Source organism: Felis catus, chromosome E1 (assembly GCF_018350175.1).
Source record: "Felis catus isolate Fca126 chromosome E1, F.catus_Fca126_mat1.0, whole genome shotgun sequence".
NCBI classification, from domain to species: Eukaryota; Metazoa; Chordata; class Mammalia; order Carnivora; family Felidae; genus Felis; species Felis catus.
The window spans coordinates 15,279,955-15,291,536 of record NC_058381.1 but is presented as its reverse complement, the minus strand read 5'-3'; the positions used below and the strand labels follow the sequence as shown (position 1 = coordinate 15,291,536).

The 11,582-nt window shown below is 44.9% G+C and overlaps 1 protein-coding gene and 1 long non-coding RNA gene across 2 annotated transcripts in view; one reads left to right on the top strand and one right to left on the bottom strand.

Annotated features, from left to right (window-relative positions):
* The window catches only part of PITPNA (phosphatidylinositol transfer protein alpha), a 40,476-nt gene that overhangs the window by 2,922 nt on the left and 25,972 nt on the right, over positions 1–11,582 (bottom strand). Inside the window, exon 11 of the mRNA XM_011289023.4 lies at positions 736–804. Coding sequence (XP_011287325.1) covers positions 760–804 — 45 coding nt within the window. The 3' untranslated portion in view covers positions 736–759. The remainder of the gene's footprint in view (positions 1–735; positions 805–11,582) is intronic.
* Positions 8,443–10,680, top strand: LOC109494244. Its single transcript, XR_002148944.2, has 2 exons — positions 8,443–9,505; positions 10,091–10,680. It is a non-coding gene; the product is annotated as an uncharacterized LOC109494244 (long non-coding RNA).

The window sequence follows — 11,582 nt, the reverse complement described above, 5'->3', positions numbered from 1 at the left end:
CAGAGCCTGATGGGAAGCAGGGCCAGGTTTTCAATGCCATGACCAAGCCAGCTCTGAGCTGCTGGAATACCAGGAGTCTGGGGAGGTATGTAGGGCCCTGGGGGCTAAGAGAAGGACAGGGCTTGGGCAAGAGTGACAGCATTAAACAAGGAACATCTCATTCTGGTCCTATGACCTGGGCAGAAATACTCTCCAAGCATCTGAAAGATGCTGCCTCTGATGAGGACAGCTACTTAGTATGGGATCAGGAGGTCTAAAGAACAAGGAAACGATGCCCCAGACACAATGATGGACCCTAGGAAAAGCTGTCTGGCCCGCAGATTTTCCAAGGGTGGGGCAGGTAATGCTGGCCTGGGAGCTAGGAACGAGCTCAGGGGCATAGGGGGCACCCCGGAATGCCAGCTGCAACTTGACACGACTCTAGCTATGAGAGGGAGAGGAATTAGTTGCAGATAAGCTTCAAATCTGTATCTACCAACACAGCCCCACTCCTCACCCCCAGGTCGTGTCTGGGCCGTTCATTATAAAATCACATATCCCTGAAATGTCCTAATAGTCACAGGATCTTTCAGTGGAGGGCTGAGAGCTGTTTAGCATGGCAGCCATCGTTATCAGTGGAGGGCAGGATGATGAACGAAGCGTGCTTCCTGACTCCACAGCGAGCTGCTGAGGCCCCGAGGACCCAAACTGGCTTTCACGTCTATGACATGCAAAGGGAGGGTATTCGGTACATACAGTGCAGAAGGGGGAGGGGTGGCTTTAGTCATCTGCGGTCATTCCTTTCACTGGGTCCTTTTGTCTCATCTGGAACAGAAAAAAACAGGAAAAACTGAAGGCTCTTGCTGCTGATGGAACTCCAACACAAATACATTCCGCCTTCTCTTCAGTCCTGCCAATGAAGAGGGTGGAGCATTTTTTGTTCACAAAGCTAATCAGAAGAGAATTCTGCATACATACGGCCAAAGCCCTACCATGGATAGCTCCGTGTCACTGGTCCCACTGTCCAGGATTTCTGTTCCTCGCCCTGCATCCCAGTGCTGGGGTATAGCTCTTAAGCTCCTCTTTCTTCATTCATTCATTCATTCAACAAATATCTATGAAGCAACTCCTTTGTGCTAGAAACTGCACAAAACTGCTTCAGGCCTGAGGATTCAACAGTGAACCAGGGAGAGACCAAGTCTCTCCTCCCGGTGCTTACATCCTGGGGCAAAGTGAGGGAGAACAAACCAATATGTCAGGTGGGGCCAAGGGCTGTTTGGATGGAGCATGACCCCGGAGAAGCGGGTTGTGGAAGGTCTCTGACAAGTGACATTAAGTAGAGACTGGCAGGAAGCGAGGTGGCAAGTCCTGTGGCTCCCTGGAGGGGGCAGGTGGAGGGAAGGGCAATTCCCTTTCCTGGGCTCTGCTGAGAGGCTCCGCGCCATCGGTCAGATGGGCAGAGCGTGGCACGAGAAGGCAGGGCTTGAAAGTGCAGGGGGGGTAGATCTCAGCAGAAGTGTGAGGCTGCCGGAAAACAGGATGGGGTCTTCTCTGGAAGCCCTGAGTGGCCCCTGTCAGCTGCACCTTCCCAGCAGAAGTGGACACAACTTCTCGTGGGGAGACCGCGGAGGTGATCTCCCTCAAATCCTTTCCAACTCGCAAGTTCCACCCTATTTGCAGCATGCCTACAACACACGTGTATTTTAACTTCCCGTCAGATATTTCTTCACTATCCATGAGTGTTCTGCTCAACTCTCATTCTTTATTCATTCAAGAAATTGTGAGCACCTCAGAGAATGGGCCTCTGGAGTCAAACTGCCTGGATTGTATTCTGGCGCCATCACCACATGTGACCCTGAACAAGTTACCTCACTGCACTCTAAGCCTCAGTGTCTGTGATAATAAAATGAAGATAATAAAAGCGACTACGTCGTGGGGCTGTAGAAAATGAAGTAAAGGTATTCATGCAGAGTACTTAGTGCGGTAGAGTGCTGGCCCGGAGTATGCGCTCAGTCCACCCCACCTGGGATCTCTGCAGCACCCTGCAGTAAAGGGGGGGGGGTGCCCACAAGCTCCGAGGAAACTGAACTTCTACGCTTCCTCCTCAGAGTTCTGTTTCGTTCGCTAAAACTTTAACACTGCCACGTCTGCAGAGATTCTACCTCAGAAGCAGCAGTTCTCCACTAGGACATATTTTCAAAATACTCTTCCCGCCACATTTGGAACTCCTGTCCATTTTTCACACTCCCTGCTTTCCCTCAATTATTACACTCAGTGAATCCATGTGGAACCTGGACATGGTAAAAAAAAAAAAAAAAAAAAAAAAAAAATTCTCCTGGAGGTTCCGATATTCATTCCCTGTTGACAACTTTTACTGGAATTACATCAAATGTCTCAGCTTGGTCTTTTGGGCCAGTTTCCTACTTGAGCAAAAGAATTGCCCAGACTGCTTGTTGTAGATTCTTGGACCCAAGACCTGATAAGTCAGAACCTACAGGAGACAGACAATAAGTGAGTCATCAAATCAGTCAGTCTTACATGCCTCACTTACCATCCCCAGCAAAGATCCTCTGTGCCAAACAGGAAGATCCGTTTTCTGACACGAAGCCAGTATGTGCTTATTCCTACCTCCACCTGGGTGCCTATCCCCTGTCGATTTGCTCTAAACTCACTTTCACAAATGATGACTTTCGATTTTTATTGCTTCTGTAACTTCAGTTATCTATATCAATTAATGCCTGTTAATATATTACTTTATAGGAGTTTAACAAATTCAAGATTTTCCAACATGATAGAAATCTGTTAAGGATAAAGGCACTGTTTTAAAAATTTTTTTTAATGTTTATTTATTTTTGAGACAATGCAAGAGACAGAGTGCAAGCAGCGGAGGGGCAGAGACAGAGGGAGACACCGAATCTGAAGTGGGCCCCAGGCTCTGAGCTGTCGGCCCAGAGCTGGACGCGGGACTCGAACTCACGAACCGTGAGATCATGACCTCAGCCGAAGTCAGATGCTTAACCGACTGAGCCACTCAGACGCCCCGCTGTTATGTTTTTAAAAAGAGAAAAAGTTTACCTTGTAGTATTAGGCTGGAATTGGAAGTATTTGTGTGAACATACACGTAAGACAGATATGGAAATAACTACAGATGTGAAAGTTCCTCAGCTCTGTCCTATGAGAAGGCCTGGGGGCAGCAACAGCCCAGCAGTAACGAGCACACCCAGGACCCTTCACTGAAAGGAACCAGGGCTCCTTAGAGACATGGTCCCAAGGCTGTGTCACGGAAAGAAAAAGACAAACCCCTGATGCCTTGTGCTTTGAGTGGACAGAGGTAACCTGAGCAGTAGGTGGAAAGACAGCTACAATGCAATGAAAGGACACCAAATCTGTGACATTCTGGCCTAAAATATATAAACTGGATCTAACCCTGCAGAATCATTGCATAAACCCAAACCAGAAGACATTTTACATGATGATTTGCCTATGCCTATAACCTTCAAAAATGTCAAGGTCACGGAAGTCCAGGAAAACTGAGGAATTGCATAAGAGTGAAAGAGACTAGAAGGGTATAGCGTGTGACACTGGGCTGTATCCGCTCGAAAGGACAGAAGTCTCTGGGAAGCCTGGGTGGCTCAGTCAGTTAAGCATCCGACTCTTGATTTGGGCTCAGGTCATGATCTCACGTGTGAGATTGAGCACTGTGTTGGGATTCTCTCCCTCTCTCTCTGCCCCTCCACTGCTCTCTCTCTCTCAAGATAAATAAATAGGGGTGCCTGGGTGGCTCAGTCAGTTAAATGTCCAACTTTTCATCTCAGCTGGGATCATGATCTTGCAGTTCCTGGGGCTGAGGCCTCTGTCGATGCAGAGCTGCTTGGGATTCTCTCTCTCCCCCCTCTATGCCCCTCCCCGGCGCTTTCTCTCTAAGAAAGAAATAAACTTAAAAAAAAAAAAAAAAAAACTTAAAAGGAATGAGGTCTCTGTGTAAGGGGGCATACAAGAGTTCTTTGTGTTTCTCTTGTCATTTTCTTGAAGTTTGAAACTCTTTCAAACTAATTTTTAATTTTATTTTTTTTTAATTTTAGAGAGAGAGATCACATGCATGCAGGGAAGATGGGCAGGGGGAGAGAGAGAATCTTAAGCAGGCTCCACGCTCAGTGTGGACAGGGCTCTATCCCATGACTCTGGGATCATGACCTGAGCCAAAATCAAGAGTTGGCCACTCAACCAACTGAGCCACCCAGGTGCCCATCAAAATAAATTAAAAAAAAAAAAAATTAAAGTATAGCTGATGTACAATATTATGTTAGTTTCTGTGTACAACACATGATTCGACAACTAGATACATTAGGAAATGTTCACCATGTGAGTGTAGTCGCCATTGGTCACATACAAAATTATTCTACTACTATTGACTGTATTACCTGTGCTGTATTTTTCATCCTGTGACTTATTTTTTTTTTAAGTTCGTTTAAGTGTGAGCAGGGGGGGGGCAGAGAGAGAGAGAGAGAGAGAGAGAGAGAGAGAGAGAGAAAATCCCAAGCAGGCTCTGCATTGTCAGCACAGAGCCCAACGTGAAGCTCAAACTCACAAATTATGAGATCATGACCCGAGCTGAAATCAAGAGTCAGACGCTTAACTGACTGAGCCACCCAGGGTCCCCGTGACCTACTTATTTTATAACTGTTTCACCCACCTCCCAATCCACCCTCCCCTTTGGGAACCACTAGTTTTTTCTCTATATTTGAGCCTCTGTTTCTCTTGTTTGTTCATTTGTTTCGTTTTTTAGATTCCACCTATCAGTGAAATTATATGGTATTTGTCTTTTTCTGTCTGACTTATTTCACTTAGTGTAAACCCTTTAGGGTCCATCCATGTTGTCACAATGCAAGATTTCATTCCCTTTTATGGCTGAGTCGTATGCCATCCATTTTATTTACACACACACACACACCCCCCACATCTTCTTTATCCATTCATCTATTGATGGACACTTAGGTTGTTTCCATATCTCAGCTCAAAATAAATTTTTTTAAAAACACAAAAAAGAATTCATTAACTGTTTGCTCACTAATGACCATTCACATAAATTTTCGATTTGAGAGAGGCTAAGATTTAGTACCAGGGGAGCAAAGCTCCTTGGGCCCCAACTAGACCCATGTATACCCTCAGAGTTTATTGCCTTGCTTTAATTTACTAAAGCCAGGTCCTGTTTCCTACGGCTTAAGATGCAACTTCCTATCAGAGACCATGATAGCTTCCCCTACTCTCAGAGACAAGGTCACCTCAGAGGGTGCCACTGAAATAAAAATGCATTATTTCATTCTTCTAATGAAATGCTCTAAGAATGCTTATTTCCTGTTTCTTGGGGCCTGTATAACACTGAGAGGTTTTATCTGATGTTTGTTCTTCTGATCAAGCTACCGAAGGCTGGCTATGTAGACGCATATAGTCCAGGAATATGAAAACAGAAACTCCAATCCTGGTTTGTTTTGTTTGAGAAAAAGAGAGATCGTGTGTGCACGCACACGTGCGCAAGCAAGGGAGAGGGGTGGAAGGAGAGAGAGAATCTTAAGCAGGCTCCACGCTGAGTGCAGAGCCTGATACAGGGCTCAGTCCCAAGACCCTGGGGTCGATCATGACCTGAACAGAAATCAGCAGTCGGATGCTCATCTGACTGAGCCATGTCAGTTGGACTAGGCATCCCCTGGTTTGTTTGTTTTTTAATTTTTATTTTAATGTTTATTTTTGACAGAGAGAGAGAGACAGAGCATGAGCAGGGGAGGGACAGAGAGAGAGGGAGACAGAATCCGAAGCAGGCTCCAAGCTCCGAGCTGTCAGCACAGATCCCGACGTGGGGCTCAAACTCACGGAGTGCAAGATCATGACCTGAGCTGACCCCTCCCCTGTTTGTTTTTTTAATATTTTTATTTATTTTTGAGAAAGAGAGAGAGACAGAGCATGAGCAGAGGAGGGGCAGAGAGAGAAGAAGACATAGAATCTGAAGCAGGCTCCAGGACTCTGAGCTGCCAGCACAGAGCCTGACGCGGGGCTCGAACTCACAGACCCCGAGATCATGACCTGAGCTGAAGTCGGATGCCCAAACTACTGAGCCACCCAGGTGCCCCCCTTGGTTTGTTTTTAACAGTGATTTTCTCTAGGGAATAAGGCCAGGGATTGGAAGAAAGGAACTTTTATTCATCTATTTGTTTTATTTATTTATTTGGACTTCAATTTTGTATTTTTCCATATTTATATATTTTTAAGATTTTATTTTTGGGGCCCCTGGGTGGCTCAGTCGGTTAAGCCTCTGACTTCAGCTCAGGTCATGATCTCACAGTTCGTGGGTTCAAGCCCTGCGTCAGGCTCTGTGCTGACAGCTCAGAGCCTGGAGCCTGCTTCAGATTCTGTGTCTCCCTCTCTCTCTGCCCTTCTCCCACTCATGTTCTGTCTCTCTGTCTCTCAAAAATAAAGATTAAAAAAAAAAAGATTTTATTTTTAATCTCTACACCTAGCATGGGGCTCAAACTTACAACCATGAAATCAAGAGTCACATGCTCTACCGAATAAGCCAGGCAGGTGTCCCTATTTTGTATATCTTTTGAAAATTTTTACTATTAAGTATGAAATACTCCTTTGATTAAAAAAAAAAACAACAACTAGTGAAAGTATCAATGTCAATATCCTGGTTGTGATACTGTACTATAGTTTTGCAACACATTGCCATTGGGAGAAATGGATCTCTTTGCATTCTTTTTTTTAAGTTTATTTATTTTAGAGAGAGGGAGAGAGAGTATGCATGAACGTGGCAGAGAGAGAAGGTGACAGAATCCCGAGTAGGCTCCGCTCTGTCAGCATAGAGCCGGAGGTGGGAATTGAACTCATAAACTGTGAGGTCACAATGTGAGCCAAAATTGAGTTGTACGCTTAACTGACTAAGCCACCCAGGCACCCCACTCTGTATTATTTCTTATGACTGCACATGAATCTTTTTTTTATTTAATTTTTTTTAATGTTTATTTATCTTTGAGAGACACAGAGAGACAGAGTGTGAGCAGGGGAGGGGCAGAGAGAGAGAGAAAGACACAGAATCTGAAGAGGCTCCAGGCTCCAGGCTCCAAGCACAGAGCCCGATGCAGGGCTCGAACTCACAAGCTGTGAGATCATGACCTGAGCCGAAGCTGGACGCTTAACTGACTGAGCCATCCAGGCGCTCCTACATGTGAATCTTATAATCATTTCAAAATAAAAAGTTCAATAAGAAATAAAGCTAGTAAAAAAAAAAAAAAAAAAATCAGTTTAAGACCCTGAAGAGCAACCAGAGACCAAGCATTCCTGAAGGAACACAAACATGAGGCACATGCAAATTGTTTCTAGAACCTCTTTAGAAAGCCCTTTGCAGGGGTTCCTGGCTGACTCAATCAGAGGGGCGCGTGACTCTTGATCTCCAGGTCATGAGCTCAAGCTCCATGTTGGGTGCAGAGATTACTTAAATAAAACTGAAAAGAAAATTAAATTAAAAAAAAAAGAAAGCCCTTCAGAAAAGAAATTTGGTAATAAATAACAAGAGTCTTAAATTCTCTAATTCCATTGGTAGGAATTTATTCTAAGGAAATAATCATAATCCAAATCCAAATAATTATCCAAAACACTGCATGCACAGAAATTTTCATCCCAGCATTACTGACAACAGTGAGAACCTGAGAACATGAAGGAAAACCCAATGCAGGGCAATGACCGATCACAGAGCAATGTGTATGCTGCCGTCAGAACCCTGTGTGTGAAGAAACTCTTGGTGGAAAATGTTAACATTTGTTATAATGTTACATATTTGTTATAATGTTCAGAGAAAAAAGTAGGCTATCCATTTGGCATATGTCCTATGATCATAGCTAAGTAAAAGTGTGTAGAAAGGAGCACCTGGGTGGCTCAGTCGGTTAAGCATCCAACTTTGGCCTAGGTCATGATCTCACGGTTCTCGTGAGTTCAAGCCCCATATCGGGCTCTGTGCTGACAGCTCAGAGCCTGGGGCCTGCTTCAGATTCTGTGTCTCCCTCTCTCTCTGCCCCTCCTCTGTTCATGCTCTGTCTCTCTCTCTCAAAAATAAACATTAAAATTTTTTTTAAAAAAGTGTGTAGAAAGACTTCACATGTTTTGGAGGTTATCTTTAAGTAGAGTACAAGTGATTTTTTTTCTTTCTACTTTTCACTATTTTCCAAAAAAATGTTTCATGTTTATATATTACCCTAATATTGAAAAATGAGACTGTATTTGAAAAGAAAAGAAAGAGGCGCCTGCCTGGGTAGCTCAGTTGGTTAAGCCTCCGACCTTGGCTCAGGTCACATGATCCCACAGTTTGTGAGTTCGAGCCCCGCATCAGGGTCTGTGCTGACAGCTTGGAGCCTGGAGCCTGCTTGGGATTCTGTGTCTCCCTCTCTCTCTGCCCCACCCCTGCTCGCACTCTGCCTCTTGCTCTCTCTCAAAAATAAACAAACATTAATAAGTGAATGACTGATGAACAAACAAATAAATAAAAAGAACGTAAATAAATCTTCCATATTTCAAGATGTTCCAAAGTTCCAGGCGGTCTGCCCTGGGGTCACTCACTGTTGGGCAGATGAGAGGGAATTAAGAGTCCACGGGCCAACATGGTTCTCCACCTGCAGGGATCCCGCAGCCTCTAGAGCCCGAGCTAGCGCCGCCCTCTGCCAATGCTACTGGAATCTCACGCCCCACTGTCCCGCGGCCCAGCAGGTAAGCTAGGCTCTGAATGGTTTCTGTTGATCAGCTTAACCCTCTAAACTTCTGTCTACCATAATCGCAAACTGGAAACTTTGGGGTACAGTAGGCATTTCACTGCACAGGGACACTTATATAGTCTCAGGGGAACCAGTTCAGAGTTTAAGACTTAAAAATCTAAAAATTATGGTGAACCAGCAATCATCTGCCAGAAAGCCAAAGGATGGAGCAAGGGACCTTTGCATCAAGAGTCAGGAGACGAGAAAGAGAAAGGCACATTCACAGGTAAGCACAGGGACAGGGGGAATGACTGCAAGGAGGTTCAGAGACAGCCCCCAAAGTGGACCTGCGGAGCAAGAGGGTCATGCGGCCTCTTGGCTCCATCACGAAGGGATGGGCTATGGAGGGACCAGAGGAATCATGGAGCCCACGGGGACTTAGAAAGAACCCCCACACAGGAAGGCTGGGAAAGAAAATGCTACAGAATCTTACTCATGCACTCTGACACAACAGTACCTTTGCTGTTTTTCAGCAAATGTTCTAGAGTCCAGCACATCAGGAAACAAGTTTTCTTAAAAGTTTTAAAATGAGTTCCCTTCTCCCAGGTGCATTATCTACAGTTATTGGCCAAAGGCCCAGGCGGCACTTGTATACTGAACTAGAAGGTATCCTCAACTTCTTTGAGCCTCAGTTGTTCTACCTATAAGATGAAAGTACTATGGCACACGATGACATGAGGATTTGATAACGCAATTCATGGAAAATGCTGACCACACACGCCAGGCGTACAGTAAGACCTCAATAAAATATTAGCTATTAGTAATGAAAATATTTTTTATTACCACCACATTCAATAGATAGTGAGTTCCCCATTATAGGAAGCAATCAAGCACAGGCTGGTGGGGAAGCTGCAGAGAGGACTCAAGCGTTGGACATGCAATTGGACTAAGTGAGCTTTAAGGAGCTTTCTTTCAGTTTCAAGATTATGAGTCTCTTTTTTTTTTTTTTTAAATTTTCTTTCTTAGTGTTTTTATTTATTTTTGAGACAGAGAGAGACAGAGCATGAGCAGGGAAGGGGCAGAGAGAGAGGGAGACCCAGAATCGGAAGCAGGCTCCAGGCTCTGAGCCATCAGCCCAGAGCCCGACGCGGGGCTCGAACTCACAGACCGTGAGATCGTGACCTGAGCCGAAGTCGGACGCTCAACCGACTGAGCCACCCAGGCACCCCTCAAGACTATGAGTCTCTTAAGAGAGCAAGAGCAAGGGAGAGGGAGAAAAAGAGAGGGAAGAAGGGAGGGAAAGAGGAAAGGAGGGAGGAAGACAGACAGACACTGCTCTCCTACAGGCACACATATCCTGACATGTTTCTTTTTAGGGCAAAGGACTGATCTCTTGATCCCTTGTTTCTCAAACCCTTGAACCTCACCCAAGAATGGTAAGTCCACCCTCCCAATGGGACCAGAGTTACAGTAGTGGTGACTGTGGCCTTATAGTGACCCCTCATAATTCACCGAGAAAATCCACCCACGTTAGACTGCTATGCATTATTCAGAGAGCAAGGGTCATAATTCCTCTTGCAAATTTACAGTTAACCATGGCAGGTTGTAAACATGCATCTATCGCTATTCCTCCCCCAAACCCCACTACGATGACAGTAAACGAATAAGCAAAAGATATAAAACCACGAAGACAACAAAAACACAGGCGCCAACAGCAGAGAAGAGATGGCAACACCATTCTGGAAGATGAAACATGGATGGACGAGTAGTGACTAATTCGCAGAGCAGCAGGACTGGCACTAAGTACCTGTGAGGAGGGGAGCTGAGGAGGAACAGACCCACTTGTGCTGCAGGTTCTCCAGAGGCTCAGGAGCCGGAAGCACCAGGTACCTTAGAGGGTGGGTGTGCAGCCAGGGTTGAAAATGGGTGACTTGTTTGAAAGTGAGAATTAAAAAAACCCAGTTTGGCCCTGGTATTCCCTCCCTGAGTTGTCACATCCAAGCAATCACCCCCCTTCCTGTCACATCATAGCAGCAGTGAAGGGCTCAGCAAGTGCGGGGGGGGGGGGGGACCCTTAACCAGGGGGTTAAGTTCAAGCAATCGCATGGCATGCTCACTCTTAGATGTGAATGAATGGCCAAGGACCGCTAGTCATTTAAGGAAAGCCACTAAGGCGAATCACGGAGTCCAACAGGAGAAGGGTGCTCAGGGGAAACAAAGAACACACGGGGGGCAGAGAAACCTCAAAAACCAAACACAAAAACAAAAAGCCAAAGCCTCAGAAAAGGAAGATAACGCACAGAGAAAAACAGACAAAGTACTGAAGAAAAAGAACACGGCGCAAGAAATGCTTGAAAATGTTTTTAAAATCAACAGATGAGAGAGAAGCAAACATTGGAAAATATCTTCAGAAGGCAGATAAAAAAGGAGAGAAAACATACGAAAATGAGGTCACTTCATTAAGTCCGATTTCTGACTCCTAATAAAAATTCCAGAAAAAAGAATAAAGGAAACAGAGGGGAAAAAATTATGAAATAGATACACAAACACATTTTCCAGAACTGAGGAGATCTTGAGATCAGAGTGTCTGTTGAGGGGGGAGCAAAATCAGTGAGGATGAACCGACATTACCCACGTTATCACACGGCACACGCCACACGACCAGACAGGATCACCCACGTAAAGATTCAAAAACAAAAATGACACAGATACATAAAACTAAGCTAACTAAAGGAAGGGAGGCAATTACTAACTTCTTCTCTTTTTTTCCCCCAGGTGTTTATTTAAATTCCAGTTCGTTAACATACTAGTTTCAAACTGTATTATTAAAAAACAAAAAATTTTCCAAGAAAGGAACGGAAATCAGCA